The sequence below is a fragment of the Pleurodeles waltl genome, chromosome 7, assembly GCF_031143425.1.
Source record: "Pleurodeles waltl isolate 20211129_DDA chromosome 7, aPleWal1.hap1.20221129, whole genome shotgun sequence".
Taxonomy (NCBI): domain Eukaryota; kingdom Metazoa; phylum Chordata; class Amphibia; order Caudata; family Salamandridae; genus Pleurodeles; species Pleurodeles waltl.
In genome coordinates this window covers 109,795,253-109,821,307 of record NC_090446.1, presented here as the reverse complement: position 1 = coordinate 109,821,307, position 26,055 = coordinate 109,795,253, and the positions used below count along the sequence as shown (strand labels likewise).

General features: G+C 42.8%; 1 protein-coding gene across 1 annotated transcript in view; it reads right to left on the bottom strand.

Moving 5' to 3' along the window:
• Positions 1–26,055, bottom strand: part of COL20A1 (collagen type XX alpha 1 chain) — a 371,828-nt gene that overhangs the window by 21,686 nt on the left and 324,087 nt on the right. Inside the window, exons 34-37 of the mRNA XM_069243200.1 lie at positions 15,998–16,051; positions 14,310–14,363; positions 5,472–5,543; positions 4,650–4,685 (exon numbers count right to left, since the gene is read on the bottom strand). Coding sequence (XP_069099301.1) covers positions 4,650–4,685; positions 5,472–5,543; positions 14,310–14,363; positions 15,998–16,051 — 216 coding nt within the window. The remainder of the gene's footprint in view (positions 1–4,649; positions 4,686–5,471; positions 5,544–14,309; positions 14,364–15,997; positions 16,052–26,055) is intronic.

The following is a 26,055-nucleotide window of genomic DNA, read 5'->3' as shown; positions in this document are numbered from 1 at the left end:
AGATCAGACTGGTAGGATTGCTCACCTCTTCTCCCTAGCAGTCTCCTTACCACCTACATACCACTGCAAGCCTATATGAGTCCGCAAGGACAAGTTCTCCCAGCATCCAGATCTCTTTCTGTAGAACAGAATACTTCTCAGAAGGCTCTGCATGACTACAGTACCACAGTATAGATCCATGCTGCTGCTTTGTCTGAGTGGTAGGTCCACATGGGGTGTGCAGGGGTTCTGAACACTGCAGCTGGGCAAATGCACGTCACCTCTGCATGCATTCACAACAAAGGGAAAGGGCGCTCACAAAATGAGTGCTTAGATCCGCCACTCAGAGGATGAAGGGGTGATATGGTGGTAGGCCTCTTCAATGGGACATAACTAAAATAAAACAAATCACCACCAAAATCAGCCTCTCATAATAGGAAAAAACAACGTAGGTAATAAAAGTTACTCTTTGACCCTGGCATTACCCATAACTACGTGATTACTCCTGCTCATTTAATTATGAGTGATTTGGGCCGAAAAAATCCTATTGAAGAGCACATTTGGCGAGCGTGAGTGGCCACTCATATTTCCTGTTCGTGTTCTACTATATTTAGCAGTATTTGTTGGCGCAAAATGCATCCTCATGTCCACTTTGAACACAAGGGTATATTTTGCTCCAAACAATTAGCACTAAAGGCCGGGAGTAAGTTGGGGGAAAATCCTACCCCAAGATCACATTTAGCGTTATTTCTTAGCATAAAATGCATTCTTTCACCCATTTTGGACACTAGGGGGTATTTTGAGCTAAGAAGGTAGCATTGAATGCCGGGACTAAGTTGAGGGGAAAATCCTACCCCAAGAGCACACTTAGAGAGCGCCAGTGACTGTTCGCGCTTGCTATTTGTGTTTAGTTGCATTTAGTGCTATTTCTGCATTATGAGTAATCACACGGAATTCACAAGTTGCGCCCACCCCTACACACATCAAATACATAAAATTATGTTACTTAATTGGTCTTCAAATTCTTAAATCTTGTGCAAGCATTCGTTTCCGTATCAGGAAAGGCACCGCACTAAATGAACCTGGGCATTACTCTGTTTTGAAATGCTCCATACAGCAAGACCACAACCTGCCTTTCAGAATGATACTTGGGGCCATATGTACAAACACATTTTCCCATAGACACAGAATGGGTAAAACCCTTTGCTACATCTGGCCCTTAGAGACTCATTCTTTCTCCCCTGGTTAAATGATGTGATATTACAGCACCTAGATTTACCAATAGCACTGCGTTCTGATTTTAGAGGTTTACCCTGGCTCCACTGAGAGCACAGAGATCTCTGCATGCCTAGCAGGATCTCTCAATATAGCAGAATGTCCTTCACCAGCCTCTGCTGACCAGGAAATTTTATATTGGACCATTCACTTCTTCTGACCTTTCCAGTCATCACAATTTTTAATCCTAATCATAACTGAGGCATCAGGATATTCATTCCTTTTTTCCTTACTGTGTTAAAACTTGTAGTATATTTTGTGCCTGTCCATCATCCTCAGAAAGGAGCATTTCCTCAGCCTGCTCCAGGCTCAGTGCAAGAGCCCAGTTTGGACGGTCAATTGGCCGGGCTCAGCCCAGACCAATCTTTGTAATTACCGAGTACTGACCAAGAACACATAGAAAGCCAGGGCCAGGGGCAGTACAGGAAATCAGATGGCATAAGGAGCATCCAGTGATGACAGGCAAAAGTAAAAGACTTCAGGTCTTTGAGAGGGATGGCAAAGGGTGGGTAGGGATGGTATCAGATGGAATGGGATGGCAGGTGATATATGGTCCTAGGTGCCAGTGGATGGCAGGAAAAAGTGGGCGATAAAATGATGTCACCTCATGAAATGGCACTAGAAGGAAATGTAAAGGCAGGGAACAACTCAAGACAGCCTAGTCAATGGGGTACCATGATGAGTTGGGGAAGCGTGGAGAGGGGCAAGTGAAGACTTGGTATTGAGTTAATCAAAAAATTGCACTGGACATCGGGGTGCAGGGATTTGAAAAAGTGCAGCATGGAGTGGCAGAGCACGAGAAGAGAGAACAGAGTATGACTTCGGATGTCAGGAGTATGCAAGAGGCAGCAAGGAATTCCAAGGGTGCTATGAGGACTTCAGAAGCTAGAAGCCTGGGAGTGTAGAGCTTTTCTGAATGGGAAACACATGCCCGCGACAGCACAACCTAGTTTAAGGCACAGATGAACATCTAAGGACTTACCAGACACATTTATTTCACTTAAACTGGTATTCCTAACCTATACAACAGAACATTCCAATAGAAATTTCCCAAGGATACACAAACTTGATCCCTACACTTCAACTTTTTATCTTCAAACGTGTATCTATTTTTTAACCAACACATACATTTATATCCCACAATCAGAGCACTAAAATCATGCACTCCTTAATTTGACATAATAGTATATATCACACTTCCATGCAACCTATTTGGATGGTGTATACGTTTTCATTGAATAACTGATGCTCTCATAAAATAAAAAGATGTGATTTCACTGGAGATTCAAAGTCACGAGAGAAGAACATTATTAGAAGATGTTATTAGAAACTTATGAAATACAGTGTGGTTTAAAAAAAAAATGTAGTTAATTACAGGTCAAAAATACATGCTAAATTAAAAAATGTTAACTTGCATAGGTGATTTTCAGTTATACCTAATAGACTTGTTATGTTCAATTAACCACAATAGATTAGGCAATAATGCTGCAGACCTACATAGTTTAAAGTATCGACATCTTCTGGTCTATTGATGATGTCCTCAGTCTTTCTTTAGATCAACAAGAATATGACTATATCACAAGGCATAACAAAGTGGTGAATTATACTAAAGTACAACATGAGAACAGAAGTTTCAAGTCGAACTCAACACTGGGATGAACGTCATTTAATTTATTGCTATGTTTCAAGTAGTGATTAAAGTCACGAAGATTCTGAGGGCTTCTTTCTACTCAAACTCAGAGTTAATGCTTTCCTTGAATAGGCCAACATGGAAAATTATTATCAAGATACTAATGGTAAACTCACAAAAGCCTCAGATTAGAGAACCGCAGGTTTAAAGGTTAAAAGCTGCATTAGATTCACATGGCCACTTCGTATCTCTTCCTAGTGCACATTCTTGTGTCAGGGTATATGATGCATGAGATAAAAACTCTGTGCTCCAGTACAAACGTAGACTATCAAATAATTGTGCTACAGATAATCTTATCACTTATACTTGCAGGGAAATAAGCACACCCAAAGAGAAATTCCTGCTCAAAACATAGATCAGCCAAATATCCTGTAGCAATCACACCATACTGTGATTCAGTACTAATCACCTTTTATGGAACTAATATCTAGCAAAATATTCGAAATTTTCTGGTAGACCCATGTTTACTTGGCATGACAATCCCTTTCTTCAAGAGTCTCATCCGATGTCCATGATGCTGGCTTATAACATGGTTCTCAAACTACAATCACATAGCTTTCAGCTACTAATAGTTGTGTCCTCTCCTTTCAAGATGAATGCTTCTAGAATTTGTACACATGGAGAAGAGACTGAACATGAGTTCTATAAAACAGGACTCCAACATATGATGCTATAAACTATTATTCAGTAGATAAAATGTTTGCGTCAATAGTCTCCTTAATAAAGAAGAATGCTAATATTAAAGCCTTTACTGCCAAGCCCTTTATCCTGCAATCAAAATATAAATTGTTTGAGTGTAGGTTGGTTGAGAGGTGGGGTGGGAAATGTAGAGGCAAAGAGAAAGCCCTCCTCCCCCACATTCTGGTGTGATCTCTTCACTCCCCCAGCATGGGTTTTATAAAGAACACAATGTGCTAATGAAGTAAAGTAATACATCTACAAACAAGTGCATCTCAGTTGTGCAAACTGCAAGTCACCAGGGCAGACATGGAGCCTTGTTATGACTTTGGCGGTCCCATGGTGGGAGGACTCTGCCGCCATACCAGCGGCATCCCCCCCCAGTCATATTACAATGTTCCCACCGGGCTGACCGGGCGAAACATCGTATTACGACGTTCCCACCAGTCATCCTGGCGGGAACAGGGCCCTAAGGAAGCCGAGGCCAATACCGTAGCACAACAGCACCCTCGTAATGCACACTATCTGCAAATTCTGAGGGTGCTGGGTACGGGGGGCCATGTCCTGGGCATGGGCAGTGCAGGAGCCCTCCCTTAGCCCCCATTACTGGCTTTCTGCCAGCCTCCCCATGACAGTGAGACCACCATGTAAAGGCTGGCGGAAAGTGGAGTAGTGATCAGCATGCAGCTCTGACTTGAGCGCCGCCGTGGCTGATCACAAATCTGACCGCCATCAACCCGTCAGGAACATGACTGTGGTCTTTCGGTGGTCCTGCCTGCTGAGGTTGTAATGTGGTGGTCGGACCATCTGCAGTGAGGCAGTCGGACCGTCACCGCGAGGCTGGCGGTCTCATGACCGACAGCCTCGTAATCAGACCCTTAGACATTCATCCTTCGACAAGCAATAAAATGAGTACTGTTAAGTTCAATGTACATATTCAGTATAACACCTATCATTTATGTGGAAAGGGACTCTTCCATCCTTGTGTGCACCATGTAAATAACCAGATCACATTAATTCCACTCACCTTGTCACCCTTCTCTCCTCTGGTACCAGGCAGGCCCTGAAAAGTAGGAAATAAAACAAAGAAAGTAATGGTGGATCAAAAGAAGTATGGAAGAGGCCTTCCACTTAAAGGGGTCTTTCTGAAGTAAAAAATCACCCCCATATTGGCATTTTTCCCCAGTACCCCAAACAAAGCAGCAAGGCATGGACTGGGGGTGAAGCATATCTCCTGCTGGCCTTCCGAAGGCAATGGTTTGCCAGAAAATCAAACACAGAAGAATAGTGCATCATCCTCTGGCAAGGTGTTTAGAAGAACATCTCTGCACTTTCTCGCAACTACACCCCAAAAACCTTCCAGGCTTCACCCTCTGTTCGGCTCAGCTGCTGCTCTGACTCTCCACAGGATGCGGATTCTAGCGTCTTTTGAAGTTACTACCTATTTCTTCCTCTTAATCATGAGTTGTCTTCCTGGTGGTGGGGCTGCAATGCTTGTAATTTCCATGGCACAGTGCAGCTGCAGGAGCCTAACCAGTGCTGTGATGAGAGCCCACCTACAGGCCGTAACTTAAAAATACAAACACCAGTCACCCACTGCCAAACCAACAACAATATAGCTATACTCTCCTACTATGATTCCAGCTCCTCTGATTTAATTCAGCAACACAAATGAGAAGGACATAGTCCACCGACATGAGAAGGCAGCACTAAAACTCTCCGATCAGGGCCAGAAATTTTACAGAATGTGTAAAAAACAAATAATGTTGACTCCAGGGCTGCCTAAAAACATTTGTGGCTTTTTCTGAAAGCTTTCTAACAGTGAAAGTTACTTTTCTTTTGTTCTTACCGTCGGTCCAACGCCACCAATGTGTCCCCTCTCTCCAGGGATCCCTCTCAATCCCGGCAATCCCTGAAGACCCTACAGGAATACACACAATGGAACAGAGTAAAAGAAAACAGTGTTTAAGTCCATTTATACAACACACCTTCCATAGCTAAACATTCTTGAGGGCTGACCTATGTGGCCAACACACAGGGGAAAACCCTCTACTCTACTGAGGCCTTCACAGCCCTTTCAGCTACATCCCTCTCATGAACTGCTGAATTCGTACAGCCAAGCTAACTCTGCAGGGTTTTATGTAGGTGGCGTTAAATAGATATTGTACGCAGTGGCGGCTCCTCCGTTAGGTCGGAGGGGTGTCACCCTCGCCAGCAGCAGAAGCTGCAAAAATAACACACAAAACTATCATAAACCATGTTTATTATTGTTTTGTTTGTTAGAGGGGCGGGGCCACGGGGTTGATGAGCAGTGCACTCCCCTCAGTGTGCATGCATGTTTGGCTGGCCGTCTCGGGCCGGCCAAACACACATGCACACTGTGCTCTCTCCAGCCTGGCACTGTGTTGCCGGGCTGGAGGGAGCATGCACAGGATCCCAGTCTGCCTGCGAGCGCCCTGGCTGGGCGCCCCCCCGAGCCAATCCTAACGCTGCTCTGAGCAGCCTCAGGATTGGACGCATGGCAGGCTGAGAGCCTGTGCCTACAGTGACGAGGGAAAGAGGAGCAGCGTGGCACGGTGGATCAGGAAAGTTTTTATTTTTTTAATTATAGTTTTCCTCCTTCCACCCTCCCGACCCCGCGCGCCGCACCATCCGCACCCCTTATGAGCGAAGCGAGCCGCGACTGATTGTACGCTATAGTCACTTCACAGCTCCCAGGGGTACACTGCTGCTAGAAAATGACCTTTCTCTTAGCAGGAAGACACTGACAGGACTGCACGTCTGTCTTTGGATTTCGTGAGTCCGGGAACAGTGAAAATCTGTTAAACTTAAGTGTGAAATACTCTTTTTCACTCTCTCCTGCAGGTGCTATTGGATATTTTTACTCTCTATATTACACCTCTTACAGTCATTGCACACTGTAGAGCTACCTACCATGATGCTCTTCACCGCACATGTATCTGGCATTCGCTCGGTTACGCAACGTAAAATACCATAAAATAGTGTTCACCATTGTCCCCCATGACCCGGAATTTCTAGCACCACACAAGTGTGGCTTCACGTTCATGAAGGAGACAAGGAGAACTGGAATCTCTAGAGTTGACCTAAGTTTGACCTCTTCTCCACTGTTCTTGTCACTGTGATAGTCCAATGGGAAGCATGTTCTATATTTGCGTTGACGTTCGATCCAGCTACAGGGGTTGCTCCAGGCAATTTCTCAATGCGATGTCTTCATTCATTAAATATTATTTTTATGTCTTCCTCCCTAACACAGCACTATGGTATCGGAAGCTTCATACACTGAAATAAGGAGAGCACCTGAGGATGTGTCATAAAGGGTTTGGGCTAGTGAAAAAAACAGATACTTGCACAAGTATTTCCACTATGTTTGCTGCTTCTCTAATGCCGAAAGGTAAAAATGTTTTTCATATTTGGGCATTGAATTCACGCTCTTGTTTCTGTTCACATAAGAAGTGGCTCACAAACATCTCTTACACTTTTCAAATGTCAAATATGTAACTGAACCTTGGACAATTTTGTTCTGTCATATGTTGCGGGAGTGGCGTAAAAAACATTTTGCTTCATTTGTTTCGTTCATAAGTTATAATATCTTAAACTGGTTTGCGTCAAACGTTTTACCGCCGGCTAATGCCATTCCTACGCGCCATGCGGGTGCCTTATTTAAGGAATGACGTTAGCCGGCGCTGAGGACTGGTCAGAGTAAAAAAAATTACTCAAACCAGGCAGCGCCGGCGTAGGGGAAAATGGAGGTTGTGTGTCAAAAAATGGCGCAAGTCAGGTTTGAGTCAAAAATCATGCCTCAAACCGGACTTGCGCCATTTTCTGACGCAGAGCCCCCATTGAAATGATTCCTGTCTTAGCAAAGACAGGAGTCATGCCCCCTTGCCCAATGGTCATGCCCAGGGGACTTCTGTCCCCTGGGCATTGTCATTGGGCACAGTGGCATGTAGGGGGGCCCAAATTAGGCAACTTACCTGTACTTACCTGGGAGGGTCCCCCCATCCATGGGTGTCCTCCAGGGGTGGGCGAGGGTGGCAGGGGGTGTCCGTGGGTCCAGGGAAGAGCACCTCTGGACTCCTTCCATGGTCAGAGACCATGGAAGTGAGCCCACAGGTCCCTTAACGCCTTCCCTGACCCAGGCGTTAAAAAACGGCACACATCAGGCTGGGCGCTGTTTTTTAAGGCCCGCCCCCTCCTGTGTGTCAAAATGACGTGGGAGTATAAATAAGGCACACAGGCCTTAAAGTCATTTTTTGGGCGGGAACGCCTACCTTGCATGTCATTAATGCAAGGCAGTTTCCCGCATCCAAAAAATTACTCACACGGAGGAATTTTGACGTCCGCACGCTCGGGCGTCAAAGTTTAAATATGGTGCACAGTTTGCACCGAATGTGCGTCAAAATGTTTGACACACCTTCGGTGCAAACATAGTAGAAATATGCCCCTATATGAGGAGAAGAAAATAGCTACTGACCCGTCGCCTTGTGACAATTTCCTGCTAGAGGTGGTCTCGTGGGAGGGGTGTTCAGGACCAGACTGGCAGTGGCCAGGAATCTTTCTGGATAGGGGATGGACACATAGCAGGAGGCGATTGCCAAATGGCACAAGGACCATTGTAGCCAAAGTAGGCCCTCGCAGGACTGGGATTCATTTCTTGCCTTCGCAAAGAGACATTGACTCTTGAGAAGTTTCCACTTTAAAAAGCCCACAAACTGTACAAATCAAGCATCAGCAAAGCCAATAGGTCTTACCTATGCAAGACTTATTGGTTTTGCCAATATGTTTTAACCATGTTGAACACCAGCATGGCTGCTGTTGAGCATGGCGTACAGGAGGACAGCATGGAGTGGAGTCACGTAGAGTGGAGTGGCATAGAGTGTTGTGGAGTGGCATAGAGAGCTGTGGAGTGGCATGGCATGGTAGGATTGTGGAGTGGTGTAGAGTGGAGAGAGGTGTCATAGAGTGACGTAAAGTAGAGTAGAGTGTTGCAAAGTAGAGTGTCAGAGTAGAGTTCAGTGTTGTGGAGTGGAGAGTTGTGGAGTAGAGTGGAGGGTAGTGGAGTAGACTGAAGGATCGTGGGGTGTTGTGGACTGTCGTGAAGTGTCGTAGAGTGGAGTCTTATAGAGTGGAGTGTGGTAGAGTGGAGTGTGGTGGAGTGGAGTGGCATACAGTAGAGTCAACTGGAGTGTGGTAGAGTGGAGTGGCACAGAGTAGAGAAGAGTTGAGTGGAGTATCATAGAAGGGAGAGTCAAGGAGTAGAGTGGAGAGTTGCTGACTAGAGTGGTGGGTCATGTAGGGGCATAAAGTGGAGTGGCATAAAGTGGAGGGACATAAAGTAGAGAGGTGAAGAGTGGAGGGGCGTAGAGTGGAGGGATGTACAGTGCAGGGGTGTACAGTGGAGGGGCAAAGAGTGGGGTGGCATAAAGTGGCTTAGAGTGGAGTGGTGTAGAAGGAGTTGCGTAGAGTGGCATGGAGTGGTGTGGCAAAGGATGGAGTAAAAGGGAGTAGAGTGGAGTAGAGTGCCATGGAGTGGCTTGCATAGGGTGGAGTAGAGCAGCATACAGTAAAGTATAGTAGAGTAAAGGGTTGTAGAGTGGAGAGGCATTGAGTGGAGGGGCGTAGAGTAGAGGAGTGGAGGGTGGTGGAGTGGAGAAACATACCGTGAAAGGTCATATAGTGGAGAGTTGCAGATTGAAGGGTCACAGAGTGTCATGTTGTAGAGTAGAGTGTTGTAGTGTAGAATGGCATAAGTATCGTGGAGTGGCATAGATAGTGTGGGATAGAATGGAGTTTCGCGGAGTGAAGCATCGTAGAGCAGAGTGATATAGATTTAGGTAGCGTAGAGAGGAGTGGCATGGAGAGGAGTGATGTAGCATACCATTGAGCAAAGTGCTGTAGAGTGTCATGAAGTACAGAACAGTAGAGTGGAGCAGAGAAAAGTGGAGTTGAGTCACGTGGAGGGGTGTAGAGTGAAGGGGCATAGAGTGGAGAGATGTAGAGTGGAGGGGCGTAGAGTGGAGGGGCTTAGAGAGGAGGGCCAAAAAGTGAAGGGTGGTACAGTGGACAGTCATAGAGTGGAGCAGTGTAGAGTAGAGTGAAGTTGTGTCATGTGGAGAAGTGTAGCTTGGCGGGGCATAGAGTGGAGGGGCAAATAATGAAGAAGATTAGAGTGGAGGGTGGTAGAGTGGACGTTCACAGAGTGGAGTGACATTGAGTGTCACAGAGTGTAACAGAGTGTCGTGTACTGGAGTATTGTAGAGAGGAGTGTCACAGAATAGAGTGGTGTACAGTGGAGTCACATGGATTGCAGTGGCTTAGAGTAAAGTGTTGTAGAGTGTAATAGAGTAGAATGGAGTAAAGTGGTGTGGTGCGTATTTGAGTGGTTCAGAGCTGAGTGGTGTAGAGTGGAGTGGCACAGAGTGGAGTGGCATAGAGTGTCATAGATTGGATGGTCATAAAGTGGAGTGGAGTAGAGGGTCACAAATTGGAGTGGCGTAGAGTGTCATGGAATGTTGTAGAGTGTCATGCAGTGAAATGTTGCAGAGTGGGGTGGGATAGAGTGGAGTGTCTTAGAGTGGAGTGATCTAGAGTGAAGTGGTGTATAGTGAAGTGGCATAAAGTGTCATGGAGTGTTGTAGAGTGGAATTTTGCAGAGTATAGAGTTATAGAGTGGAGTGGCGTAGAGGGGTGTGGTGTAGAGTGGAGGGGAGTAGCATAGTATAGAGTGGAGTAAAGTGTTGTAGAGTAGAGTGGATTAAAGTGGAGCGGTGTAGAGTGGAGTGGACTGGACTGTCATACACTGGAGTGTTGTAGATTGGAGTGTCATGGAGTGGAGTGGCACAGAGTAGAGTGGGATAGAGTAGAGAAGAGGGAAGTAGAGGGATGAAGAGTGTCGTAGATCAGATGAGTGTAGAATGGAGTGGCATAGAGTGGATGGGCCATAGAGTGGAGGGTCATACAGTGCCAGGTCATAGAGTGTTGTGGAGTAGAGTACAGTGTCATAGTGTAGAGTGACATAGAGTGAAGTGGGATAGATGGGAGCATCGTAGAGTGGAGTATCATAGAGTGGAGTGGTGTAAAGTGGAGTAGAGTGGAGTGACAGAGAGGAGTGACATAGCGTAGAGTGGAGTAAAGTGTCATAGCATGTCATGTAATAGAGTAGGGTAATGCAGAGTGGACTAGAGTAGAGTGGAGTGAAGGAGGGTGGAGGGGCTTAGAGTGGAGGGGTTTAGAGTGGAGTGTCAGAGTGGAGTAGAGTGTCGTAGAGTGGAGTCACAAAGAGGGGAGTGGGGTGGCCTAGTGTAGAGTGTGTTATAGTGTCATAGAGTAGAATGGAGTACAATGGAGTGGCGTGGAGTGGCATGAAATGGAGTGCTGTAGAGTGGAGTGGCGTAGAGGGTCATAGAGAGGAGGGTGGCAGAGCAGAGTGGCAAAAAATGGAGGGTCATAGAGTGGAGTGGCATAGAGTGTACTTGAGTGCTGTCGGGTGTCGAGGAGTGTTGTAGAGTGGAGTGGGTTAGCATGAAGTGTCATGGAGTGGGCTGTTGTAGAGTGGAATGGTGCAGAGTTAAGTGTAATGGAGTGGTGTAGCATAGAGTGGAGTAAAGTGACAGAGTGGAGTAGCATGAAGTGGCATAGAGTGTAGTGTAGTGTAGTGTTGTAGAGTGGAGTGGTGTAAGTGGAGTGTCATAGAATGAAGTGACAGAGTGGAGTGGCGTAGAGTGGTTTAGAGAGTTGTGGTGTGGAGGGTCATAGAATGGAGCATCATAGAGTGGAGGGACATAGAGTGGCGGGTGACAGAGTGGAGGATGTAGATTGTTGTGGCATAGGGTGGAGCACAGTGTTGTGCAGTGGAAGGGCAAGTATGTTGTGGAGTGTTGTAGAGTGTTGTGGAGTGACGTAGAGTGGAGTGGCATAGAGTGCAGTAGATTGGAATGGACTGAAGTAGAGTAGAGGGTTGTAGAGTGGAGTGGTGGAGAGTGGTATGGCATAGAGTGGACAGGAGTGGAATAGCATAGTGTAGAATCAAGTAAAGTGTCGCAGAGTGGAGTGGAGTGGCGTAGAGTTGGGTGGAGTGGAGTGGCCCAGAGTGGAGTGGGGTAGAGTGTCATAGTGCAGAGGGGTGGGGGGCGTATAGTGGAGGATCATAGAGTGGACGAGAGTAGAGTGTGGAGTTACATAGATTGAGGCATAGATTGGAAGGGCATACAGTGGAGGCAAATAAAGTTTTGTGGAGGGGTTTAGAGTGTCCTGGAGTTAAGTACAGTCATTGTAGAGTGGAGTAGAGTAGAGTGTCATAAAGAGGAGAATAGTGTCATAGAGTGGGGTGGAGTGTTGTAGAGTGGAGTATAGTATACTTGCATAGAGTGAAGTGGCATATGGTGAAGGATCGTAGAGTGGAGTGTCGTACAGTAGAATAGAGTGGCACGGCATAGCATAGAATGGAGCAAAGTGTCATACACTGGAGATGAGTGGTGTAGAGTGGGATGAAGTGGTGTGGAGTGATGTAGAGTGGTGTGGCGCAATTTGTCAGAGAGTGGAATGGAGTGTCGGAGAGTGGAGGGACGTAGAGTAGAGTGGTACAGAATGGAGGGCTTAGGTTGGAGGGGTATAGAGTGGTGGGGCATAGAGTGGTGTGTGGTGGAGTGCTGAAAAGCAGAGAGTCATAGAGCAGAGGGGAGTGGAGTGCTGTGGGGTGGTGGGGCATAGAGTAGCATAAAGTGTTATAGAGTATGGTGGAGTGGTGAAGTATTAAGTTGAGTGATATGTCGTAAAGTGGAGTAAAGTGTTTGAGAGTAGAGTAGAATAAAGTGTTATAGAGTGGAGTAGAAGAGAGTGTAGTGTAGTGAGTTGAGTAAAGTGGCATAGAGTGGAGTTCTGTAGAGTGGCATAGGTGTCAGAGAGTGGAGCAGAGTGGAGTGGCCAGAGTGGCATAGATTGGAATAGAGTGAAGTAGCACAGAGTGGAGTGGGGTAGAATGGTACAGTGTCGTATATTGGTGTGGCATAGAGTGGAGTGGTTTAGAGTGACATAGAGTGGAGTATAAAAGCGTAGGGTGGAGTAGAGTAGTGTGGTATAGAGTGGAGTGGCATAGGGTAGCGTAGAGTTGACTGGCACAGTGTTGTGGAGTGGCATAGAGTGGCACAGAGTGGAGTGGCATAGAGTGGTACAGAGTGTAGAAGAGTGTTGTTGAGTGGAATGGCATAGAGTGGATTATGCGTGGTGTGGCAGTGCACTGTGGAGTGGCATAAGTGGAGTAGAATGTCATTGAGTCGTTGACTATTATGCATGGTGTGGCAGTGGACTGAAATTACAGACAACTCTTTTTCAATTGAAATGACCATCACATTTGCATAGACATGCAGTTGTACTGATAGAAAAACACAGTGAACAAACATTAACATGGAAATGGCAACACTTAGTTTATTGATTTGTTTTCATCATATTAAAATATTTTTTTCCAGCACACTTTAGAATTATAGGGAAATGTGCTTCCTTTGTGCTTTCCTAATTATGATATATTCTGAAATATTTGCACATTTCACTAACAGATCGTCAGATACATGCTCTCACTTTGAAGTCAGAGAAAGAAGAGTAAACATCTGTTCTCTGAAAGACAAAGCCTGACATTTGACCTCTGTCTTTGAATGTACAGGAAAAGTGACAAGATTAGGACAATATTTAAAGGACTGTTTACTGAAGGTGAGCACTCCTGGAAGAATACAGTAAACAGGGAGTGCTCCACATGAGGTATAGAGGCATGCTGGACAGCCTAAAACAAAGCCAGCAGATAGAAAACAAGCAATTGTGAGTTACAAATGATAAAGCCAAGGGTTAGCAACTAGACAGGTGCACTATCGTGTTGGCTTCGACCTAAAAATGTATGCAAGGTTGTGGGTTCATGGACTTTGCAATTTCACACATCCCTAGTTAAAATCTCCATCCCACACTTAAAAAGGTATATAAACAGTAAATATGTTACATGTGGTGAGGACGGACTGGCCTACAGGGTAATCTGGCAGTTCCAGCAGGGCTGGTGTGACTGATCAGTGTGTGAGGGGTTTTGGGCTGTTTCTGGGCCTATTTATGGTTTGGATAGCTGGTTTTTACTGTTGATTTCCCTGATATTACCATAAGTATTGCTTGCAGCATGGACAAATGCATGCAGCCTCCCCCACCATGGAAAACCTACACTTTGTGTCTGTACAAGTTCAAAACTGACCTGATTTGCTACTGTGGGGCACTTTTTTTAGTTACCTGATTCGCTAGTAGGGGCCACTTTTATTTTGATGCTACAGCCTGTTTTCTGTCGCAGTCTGGCCCCACGTATGATTTCCAAATGATTTCTCAATTATTATTTTTTTTACTCTGGTACAAACTTCTTTTTGCATTGTGATCTGGAACAAAATCTCTTCAGTCTATTCCTTATCACTCAAACAGCAAAAATGATAAAAATAAATTTGCCCCAACTTTTTGCATCAGTCCCAAGAATCGTTGGTATGGCTCTTGGTCCCTTGCAAGCACCTGGTGATAACGAATAGTGTGATGTGTAGTGCGGCATTGGTGTGTTATGCAGATCTGTGTTAGTTGTCTATGTCCTCTGTAATCTGCAGTATATATAAACCACAGATAGGGCCCATTGTGACTGCAATGCAAAAGCTCTTACCCTAGGGCCCGGGGGTCCTGGGGGTCCGGTATTTCCATCAAATCCTTGGAGGCCCTGTAGATGGAAAGGCAAAAGTGAGTGCAAGAAGTGAGCCCAACAGATAGTGACAGAAGAAAGTCTTAAGGTAAAGACAGTCAACACTGACACTTCCTAGAGTGGTGTCTTTGGATACAATGAACCCCTCACCCCCAAACACCTCAAAAGGCAGGAATAATCCGTGCAAGCACACCTCCGAGTGCACACATAGCCAGTGATTGATAAGGTTGCAGGGTTACTATTGTCCAGTCTCAACTGTTTCATCAGGACCAGAAATACATTTTATCAAATTTATATTTGCTGGTAAATGCCATTAATTAATAACAGAGCCCCCCAAAACACCCTATCACTCTTCAAGAAATGGAAGAAAGTCTCCAGCCAAGAAGACCAAACACACTGTTAAACGAGACACTGATACACAGCTCCCGAAAAATTTAGGAAGGCTTTCTGACAATGCCTACTGCTATCCTATAATCTGAGACATATGACTAAGGATGAATCGCATCAGTCCTTGAAGGAGAGATGTGCTTAACGCAAGAAACTCTGGGGCATAAATGTCATCAAATGCTTAAGCAGCGTATCTTCTCCATCACTGATAAAAGAGGACCATGACTTGGACCAAGAGCAGTAGTTTGCACAAATCAGACCATCTCATCGATGTCAAGGAAACAAAACACAGGCAGGTAGTCATCAGATATTAGTGACCACTAACCTTGGTTCTAAAGAGGGCGACACAGACAGAAGTGCCACTCGGAGTTGCCAGGTTTCAAGCTAGTGTGACAGCGTGGAAATGTCAAGTACAGCGAAATGGAAAATAAGCTACTTTTTCTAAGAAAAATACATCCCGAGAAATGGAGAAAAGAAAAAAAAAACTCATCACTCTAGCAGACATATTGTTGACAGAAATAGCTTCTTGGTGGGTATGACAAATCCTTTAATCAGGTTAGACACGAAATGCAATGTCAAGTATGTTTACCCAACTATGTTGACAGGCACAACGTTGTGTCAAAAACTGAAAAGTGATAACTTATAAATTCAGCAGTTTACTTTATATTTAATACGTATATGTTTTCAAGAAAATTAATTTAACGTGAATTTATTTTGATAATGAGATAAAAAAGTGGAGGGAGAAGAGGAAGAAAAATTGAGAAATATATTAAGAGAAAGAAATAGCAAAAGTCAAATGAGGGCGAGGAAGGAATACATACACAATGAGTAGAAAGATAGATAGAGAGATAGAAAGATAGATGGATGGATAGATAGATAGATGGATGGATGGATGGATGGATGGATGGATGGATAGATAGATAGATAGACAGACAGACAGACAGACAGACAGACAGACAGACAGACAGACAGACAGATAGATAGATAGATAGATAGATAGATAGATAGATAGATAGATAGATAGATAGATAGATAGATAGATAGATAGACAAGAAGTAAGATCCGGAGAGAGGCACACATGGTCATAGAGGAGGAGAGACAATGACAGGACTATAATGAGGAGAAAGAGACTGTGCTAGAGTGAAAATGTGGGACCAAGAAAAAGACAGGGGTTCAGGAAGAAACAGAAGAAAGACAGAAAGAGAAAGGGATGACAGTGTGCAAGACTGAAGCACAGGCTGGTGAGAGATGTCTAGAGATGTTACCGGTGATCCTTGCAATCCATTTTGACCTGGAGATCCCTGGGGTCCAGGAGGGCCCTGCAAAAACATAGTGAAAGGTAAGTAAATCTGAAATATTTACAAATTAAAATGCGTACAGAAATCCAGCAAAAAACTGAACCAATGCAGATAATCCTCCTTCACATTCATTCAATCAATAGCTTCTCTAGAGTGACCATGTCCAGTAAACCATGGCCTCCTGGGGGACCCCTCTAAGCTTGAACAGATGTACTGTCCATCCCCAGGTACATGCAATTAATTGGTAGCCCTTACTGAGACATTATTTCTCATGGATAACCAATGCAGAGCTGGCTACCTGCTGTGCCAAGGAAAGCATTCTGTGAAGGTGCAGCGACAGTCACACAATGAAAGCAGGGTCTGAGTGGTTTGAGACAGTCATCTAAATCAATAGAGTGTTTGAGGGTGCTACACCTCGGACCCAATTAACTCGCCCCAATAAACAAATAAGGAATCCTGAACAGTGTTCATAGACAGAAATCAGTGGTTCACTGTGGGATAAACTTAAGGATCTTTTTCATACGTTGCAGAGACTAATAGCAATCTTGAAAAATACATTCACACTTTATGATAAACAAGTTCTTGAAAGTAGTCATTCACAACATTTTCTTTCATGAACATGATTTTAATACATGTGAACTCCGAGAAGATCAAAAGACCACCTGCGACATAAGTGGTGATGAGACAGTGCAAATTGTGCCAGTACAACAGATCTAAATGATGCAAAAATCTTTCTGATCTATTTGCTCCACTGACGGTGACATTTTGATACAGAAGTAATTCTAGGGTCATCATTGTTATGTCTGTAGAACACACATTGTTGTAGAATGTCATGACGCAAGTTATGGTGTAGGCAAAGTGGTGTGAGTGGAGAATGTTGAACGGAGAGTTATGTGGGGCTCCAGAGGTGACGGTTGGGCAGAATGATCCAGGGGAGCCGCGGAGGCACTGTTACTGATATACCTGCCTGCTCTGTAACTCATAAAGTTAACTTCAGCCTAAACAGTGTGGAGGCTAAAACACAACAAGAACGGCAATGAGTGGGATTCAAAAAAGAACTAAGGAGTCAAGAAGCAAGCAGATTTAGTGTAACTGTTATCTAAACCACAACGAGTGCAGCCATTTGATTTCCAGAGGTACCTGACCATGAAGGGGCCTCAAAGAGCTATAAGGGCACCAGCGGAGCACACTGAGTCACTTACTGGAGGCATATGAGGGATTTGTGGCTGATTTAGTGTGGATCAATGTGCCCCGGTCAAGAACCATATCGTGCTCCGGGCTCGAGGACACAGGAAGCTTCAGCTGCTCTGCGCTCTGACATGCGCGTGTGTTGCACATATTTAAACATGCGTCAAGTCAGGATGCTGCCTTAGGACAAGGGTTGGCCATATTGGTTTGGGCGACATACAACGTTGTGTCCAGGCATTGTGTGCTTCCTCTTTTAAGCGCAACTCACTGGTATTTAGAGAAGTCAGCGTTCCAGTCTTGTAATCAATGCCCAAGGATATCGGCACTGCTGAATATTACGGCTCATTTGTTCTATGTTTGTGAGGGAGGTTCCTTTCTTTTTTTTGTGGCATTCCCCTGAGATTTCAAATCTGATGTGAGCACTACTTGGGGAGAAGTGCATCTTGCAACAGAAAGAGATTTTAAGTGTTCCCTCATGATTACTACGGTTATGTGGTGAAGAATGGACAGTGATCAGTACTTTAGACACTGAACAATTCTACAATGTGTATTTAATTTAATTTAAAAAAAGAAGAAAAATTAGTCCACAGGCATTTTCTTTAAGTCCTCCACCGGCAGAGTATGGCCCAGCATTAAGATGGACAAAGTGGATGGGGAATTTTGTTAATTACATTGAGACGGTGGATTCTGATGGGAAAATATCTGTGGTGCACAAGAAGCACATTTTATTGCACTGTTTAGTTCCACAACATCTAAAAACTTATAATCAGATGAACAAACCAGTTACTGGTGGGGGTGATAGTAATGTATTTACTATTGTGTTAGCTAATGTTGATAAGCATTTTGCTCCAAAGATCTGTACTGGTATCACGCAGTATAAGTTCTTTCAGAGGAAACAACTTAAATTGGAATCCATTGATGATTATGTGAGTGAGTTAAAGAAGTTAAACATAGACTGTGTGCTTGGCGGAGTGTTAGGGGACCTTGTTCATGACCAAGTGGTAATGCACGCTTCAAATCCAGTGATCCAAGAATGACTATGGATGAATGGTTAAGCATGTTTGGATGACATACTGGCTATAGTACGTAAGGCAGAAACGTTTAGCAGTTGCGCAAATGCTTTGAAGGCAGAAACGAAAGATGATGGAATGGTTGCCAGAGTAAAGGCAAATATTAAGCCGAGTTTAGGAGGGAAACAAAGATTTGAATAGAAAAATACCAAGTTTTCCAAGATATATAGAGAACCACCAAGTTTTATAGGTGTGGAGTGTGGATCTTTTGGCATTCGCCAAGTCATGCCCTGCAAAGAAAGTTAAGTGTGGCTCATGTGGCATTGTGGGTCATTATAGTCAGGTATGCAGGAGGATATCCAAATTGGTAAAATTTGTACAGGATGGTGAGGATTTTGAAAGTGATTGTAGCAGTAATGATGACGATGTTTTGGATTTCAAGAAGAAACTCTTTTTAAACATTAGTGATGGATGTTTGCTTGAAGAGAACAAACCTGGATGTTGGATGAAGATTGGGGGAGTGAGCATAAAAATATTTGCAGATTCGGGTTCACCCTACACAATCATAAATGAAGAAGTATAGAAGAAAAACTTCTTTAATAAAGTGTGTACTAAATTATTCTCTTCTGGCATTGAACCAGAAGGATACAGAGGTGAAAGGATCGATATTGCTGGTTATTGCTGATTCAGGTTTGAATTTAAGAACCGCCATACATATGGGAAAATGTATGTTTCAAAGAAAAGGTCCATCAGTTCTTCAATTGAGGGATCAGAAAAACGTACACATCATACTAGAGCCTAACACCATAGAACCGGTTTTGGTAATGGATGTGGTACATAAATTAGTTTATTGAAGAGTTTTCCAGAAGAAGATTGGTAAATTGAAAGGGTTTTGAGCATAGAATAAGACTCCACAAAGGTGCTGTAACTAAAACTCATAAGCGTAGGAATGTTCTGATCACATTAAGAGATCAGTTAGTCACTGCTGACAAAACAGAACAGATAGAGGCATCAGAATAGTTTCACCCTTGGTGGTGATGAAACAGAGCAACGGTAAACTTAGACTATGTGTGGATTTGTGCCATCTTAACTACAACATTGTAGTCTACCAATTTCCATTACCTAAAATAAATGAAATGCTGCCTTTGTTGAAAGGAGCTAAGTGGTTTTCCACAACTGATTTAGCTGCAGCATACCTCAAGATCCCTCTTTCCAAGAACAGCAAAGAATATACTTCATTTATTATGCTTCAGGGTTGGTATTAATTTAAAAGGATGCCATTTGGTTTGTGGTTGGTGGCAACCATTTTTCAACGGTTAATGCACCAATTACTTGCCAAAATGAAACACACAATCTTTTTCCAAGATGATACACTCAAAAAAATAATAATAATAATATATATATATATATATATATATATATATATATATATATATATATATATATATATATATATATAATGGTTTAACCACTGAATATTCGAAATGTACATTTGCTGAAAGTAGTGTCAACTATTTTGGACATGTAATTGATTGTGATGGCATTAAACCAAATCCTTCTCTGGTTGATACCATAAAAAAGATGCCAGCTCCATAATGTAAACATGATATGAGGTTATTTATAGGTCAAGCAGAATTGTGTTCCAAGTACATTCCAAATTTTGCTGTCAGGACATACAACATTAGGCAATTAATGAAAAATAGAAGCACTTTTGAGTGGACACCTGAATGTGAATCTGATTTTTGTAATAGCAAGGAGTGTATTGCTAATGTTACTTCGCTTAAAAGTTTTGATTCTAGTGCACATAGTGTGATAACAACAGGTGCGAGCATCAAAGAGTTGGGTGCAGTCCTAACTCAGGTGGAAGACAATAGAAAAGAAAATGTCATAGTGTATGCTTCCAGGTCTTTATCACCTATGGAGAAGAGATACTCCGTTATAGAGAAGGAACACTAGCCTGTGTTTGGACAGCAGATCATTTCAGAGCATTTGTGTGTGGTAAGTGTTTCACTTTACATTGTGATCATAAACCTCTGGTGAAGATACTAACCACTGAAGGAACCATTAACTTGTCTGCAAGGGTTGCAAGGTTATCAAGTAGATTGCAGGACTATATTTACAAAGGTGTGCTTATACCTGGAAAAAATGTAATTGCTGATGTCCTTTCTAGAATGCCAAAACAACTAAATGTGTGTGAAGGTTACTCATGGAAAGCAGATCAGATTGCATATGTACAAGACTACAGTAAAATGTGCATCAACAAAGACATATGGGAAGCTGAGTATAAAAGTGATGAGGAATTGGGTAGGGTCAGGGAGTATCTGAAGAATACTTGGCCAAGGAAGGTTGGAGTGGAGAACTGTTTGAAACCATGATGGGAGGTTGGATTTGAATGATATTTTCAAGGTGAGAATGTCTGGAGAGGTGAGAGAGTAAACCCTCCAAAAAGTTTAGAGAAGACTATTGTGGGTTAAGTCATGAAGGACATTTTGGCATTGTCAGGTCCAAACAGAAAGTTACGGCATCATTTTGGTGGCCTGGTATGGATGGAGATATTGAAAGTGAAAGTATGCAAAACGGCTGACAAATCTTTAGTTACACTGAAACCTCCATTAGGTGAATTTTCAAGGCCAAATTCACCATGGGAAAGTGTAGCCACTGACATTATGGGACCTTTTTGCATAGAGTGTAAGTACATACTGGTACTAATTGGTATGTTTTCTTGATGGCCCATTGTCAAGGTGGTGGAGAAAACCAACACAGATGTGGTTTTACAATTTTTGAATCAGACATTTTTGATTGAAGGTATTCCAACAAACTTGTTAAGTGACAATGGAATACAATTTACTTCCAATAAGATTAAAGAGCATGTCAAAAGACTGGGCATCAGGCATAGGACCACTTCATTGTACAATCCCAACAGTAATGTTATGGTTGAGTGCTTTAATATGGTTATAAAACACCATTCAGTATGCTGTTTAACAGAACAGTTGGGAGGTTCCAGTGGAAAAAATGGTTTGGGCATACAGGGTGTCTGTGTGTGACCCGACAGGATATTCAACTTACGTTCTGAAACGTGGTAGAAACCGTAGGACCGAACACACACCTGGTTGGGTATTTAAGTCCAATATTGTGCATTGGTCTGAAGAATTGCTTCAAGAAAGAGTAGAATAATTGCAATCCAAGAGAAAGTACTGGTATGACTCCAAACATGGTACAAAGAAATGTGAGATTGTTGTCAGCCAGTGGATGAGGGTTAGGAAACCTGGTTATATTCATAAGAAAGAAAGCTGGTTCTGTGGAAATGGAAATGGAGGTAGGGGAAATATTAAACAATGCTGCGCAATGGCAGATGGAAGGCTATGGAATCTTAGAAGAAATGCAAAGTGTTTGGCACATTCTTCCACAACAAATCATCATTCAGTTAAGGCCTGGATAATTGATGATTTGTTGAATGTGAACAAGACCAAAGAAGGTGTGAACTCAGGTTTGCAGAGTGAAGGTTGTTCGAGTGGTAATGTGGACAGGGACATCACGCAAGAATTCACCATCTTAGATAATGAGAGATCACCAAGAAGACCCAGTAATGAGGTGGGTGGTACAGAATGTTCTGCTCAGGATTGTTTGAATTCTGATGAGAATCTGACATTGAAGAAAGAATCCATAAGGGACAGGAAACCTCATGTATGGTTAAAAGATTATATTTCAGAAAATGTTCCACTCTAATGTTTAGGACATTATATGTATGTGTATTTATATAGGTTTTTTTTATACGCTTCTGTTGTATGAGAATATTTTGGGAGGGGCATTCACTTGTAAAAAAAATGAGGAAGGGGGATGTGTTATGTCTATAGAACACATATTGTTGGAAAATGTCATGATGTAAGTTATGATGTAGGCAAAGAGGTGTGAGTGGAGAATGTAGAACGGAGAGGTATGTGGGGCTCCAGAGGTGATGGTTGGGCAGAATGATCCAGGGGAGCCAATGAGATGATGTTGCTAATGTACCTGCCTATTCTGTAACTAATAAACATAACTTCATCCTAAACTGTGTGGAGGCTGAAACATAACAAACATCAAGACGGAGCATTCAGAGGATAAAAGTAAGATTTATGTAGCCAGGTCACAAATCTGACAGTCTTTTCACCTCCAAATCGTCAGGGTATTCCAATGAGCCAAATGATCACAAATTATGTAAATCAATTTCGGTCTAAAATCAAAAAATGGATCAAGAGATCCAATAATTGCCGAATTGCAATTTTCATCACATGGTTGCAGCTTCATGTACAAGTTATCGACTGCAGTTTGAATCAAGGTAATGATATTCAGCAAGAATGAATCTAGAGCATGTTACTGTGACCGTCAATGCTGCACTGAAAGCTCCACCTGAGCAATCCGGTGACTAGGACTGAACACTGAAAAAAGTCTATTGAGGTCCATTGTTGATTGAAGTAAAGGACAACACTTTACAGTAGTCACCAGGCCACCCTGCACAAAATATTATATGTGAAAAAAAGTGTCAGGATTCTCCTTAAAAGAGTACGTGTTTCGTAGAAAAAAGGGAAAATACCTCCTTGGAGATCATATAGCTCTTGAATAAAAATTAGGATTAATACTGTAGAAAATTTGCAAGACACTAAACTACCCCTAAGAAGGAGAAAAGAGTAAAACAAGAATTTCAGCTGCAGGATTCAGAAAACGATCAAAATGCTAAGGGCAAAAATCTGGGTGAAAACGGTAGCATTGGGATAAAGATGGTAGAACAATTAACAGAACAAATGTACTCCAATGCACCTCCTTGTGATTGTCTCCTTTAGATAAGATTCAACCCAAAATTGACATCTCATGAAACAACTCCAATTTATCATAGATTGCAAACCTCTATTAACATCCTGTGGGGTGGCCACCACCTTGTGAATAACTGGGTATAAGGCTTGTCCATATTCTTTTTCAGAAAACCAAGAAGTTCATTTGGCAAATGAAGAAGCCCAGATGTGACATTCTTCGTTCCACCGGGATTGCAAAATTCCACTGCTGTCTGTTAATTCTGGAGACCCAGACTAATTGCAGGAGGCACCTCCTCGTGACCACACGCAGAGACGCAAGTGCCGTCCAAGGGGTGCAGATGCTCAGTTGTGTGCTGTACACAGCATTCAGTAATATGCTGAATGGAGGTGCAAAAAGCTCTCCTTTTCACTCACTGCATACAGTATGGAGTAAGCTCTTGACCCTGCTCCCAGTAAGGATGTAACACATGGGTCACGTAGCTAAAAAAAAACATTATCGGATGGTGCAAGGACCATCACCCAAGACGAGCAATATTAGCAGATGATCCACTGTGCGACAATATGATTTTTAGAGCATGGCAGGGTAAATTCATTTGAAATTTACAAGAGTAGAGATAAGGGTGTCCTCCCATTTTTGTAGTGGGCCTTGTATTTTGAATGTTTCCAAAACTAGAGTTGTTCGCCTTTAGTGTATATTTCGTTTTTAACAATCATGTCTGAGTACAACCGTTTGAAACATGCTAAGTGGATTTTACATTCTTATTTACTATCAAATTTGGATTTATATAAATCTGCGTTTTTACTGATGGACTCTGATCAGGGTTTTAAAAAAATCTTAAACAAAAAAGGAGTAAAAATGATGTCAGGCATGCAGAATGTCCGCATACTGCAGTAGGAATGCCCCAAATTGCTGCACTATTAAAAAGAGAAAAGCCAAGAGAATTCAAAATGAGAAAGCAAAATTTAATTTAAATGATCATTTAAACTTTAAACTTGCACATTTTAATTAGAGTTGGCACATAAATAGTACAGATAAGCAAAATATGCAAACATCCACAAATATGAACAGGTAGACCCAGATGTCCAAACGGTCTATGTCGGGTTTGCATTTGTTTTTCAACGCAGACCTGATGCAAAGTCGTTTTTGGGATTTACAAATCAATGCAAATTGGTATTTGCGATGGTTTGTAAGAAAAAGTAACACAAATCAGCACCACCGTAAAGGGAGTCTTACACACATACTGATGAGTATCTTATACTCTGATGGAGACTTGAGGGTGGAGTGGTACCTTCTCAGGTGATATCTCATGCAAATTACAATGTTTGAGTGTTAAAGCAGTGAAAGTAGTCTGAAATACTTGATGATGGGTGTTTTATCCACAGGTGGGGTCTTTTGTAGACCTTAAGGGTGGTATGTTTTTTTTATCATAAGGTTTGTGTGTTCTAGACGTAGATGGAGTGCCATGTACATGATGGTGGATGTCATATATATCATAAACGTGGGGGTGATTTTGTCTCAGATCATATCTCATGTAGATCATAAGGTTGGCATGTAGTAGCCATGTTGATAGGTGATTTGTTCTCAGATAGAGCTCCTGTGCATCTCAAGACTAGAGTGGTCTTAGAGGGAATCTCACGTACATGGTGAAGAGAGTTTTAGCATCAGGCAGAGTTCCGTGTACATTCTGAGGGTAGAGTTGCCTTAGGTTTTATCTCATGTACATCATAACGTTTGTGTGACAAGCCCTTGGATAAAGTCTCTTATATGTGATGATGCATGTGTTAGTCTCAGATGGAATCTCACGTACCTTTGGAAGGCCATGTGGACTTGTCTCAGGTCTTATCTTGTGAACATCATGCGTTTTGCATGTAGCAGCCTAAAATGAAGTCTCTTGATGATATGTGTTTCAGTCTCAGATGATCCTATATACATCTTGAGGTTTAGGTGGTCTTGTCTCCGATTGTACTGCATGCACACCATAAGGTATGATTTTTGGCTTAGGCTGTATCTCATGTACATCATCAGGTTTCTGTGTTGTAACCTTGGATCATGTCTCACGTACATAACGATGAGTGTTTTAGTCTCACATGCAGTCTCATTCTCTTCATTGTGAGGCTGAGGCTGTGCTGCCTCAGGTTGTATCTACATCATAAGGTTTGGGTGTTGTGGCCTTGGATGGAGTCTTGTTTATATAATGATGGGTGTTTTAGTCTCCAATGGAGTCTTGTCTATTTACTGTGGATGAGCTGGTATCATCTTATGTGGTATCTCATGTAAATCATGAGAAGTGGGTGGTGTATCCTTAGATCGAGTCTCATGTATACAATAATAGTCAGGTCGAGTTGTCTTGCCTCAGGTTGTATCTCAGAATTTTATAAATTTTTGATGCTGTAAATGTAAATGATGTTAGGTACATACTAATGAGTGTTTTAGCCCAAGATGGGAGTATCATGTGCATCTTGAGACTGAGGTGAATTTGTCATTGGGCACATTCCATATACATCATAAGACTTGCATTGTTTCGCCAAAGATGGAGTCTACTGTACATGGTGATGAGAATGTTAGCCTCAGATCAAGGCTCATGTACATATTAAGGGTTGTGTTGTGTTGTCTTAGGATGTTTTCTGTGTACAAAAACAAGGTTTGAATTATATGACCTTGATTGGAGAATCATACATTTGAGGATGGGTAATTTAGTCTCAGAAGGAGTCTTGCATATACCTTGAAGGTAGGGACGTCTTGCCTCAGCTAGTATCTCAAGTACATCATAAGATTGTAAGTTGTACCCTTGGATGGAGGGCCATGTAAACATTGGTAAGTGTTATAGCCTCAGATGGAGTTTTGTGCACATTCTGAGGGTAGGGTTATGTTGTCTGAGTTCATATCTGATTTACAGCATAAGGATTGCAGCATTAAGAGGAGTCTAATTTAGATGACAGTGGATATTCTAGACTTAGAGCGAGTCACAGGTACATCTTTTAGGTGGAGTGGTCTTGGTTCAGATCTCATCTTATGTACATCATTAGGTTTGGGTTCTGT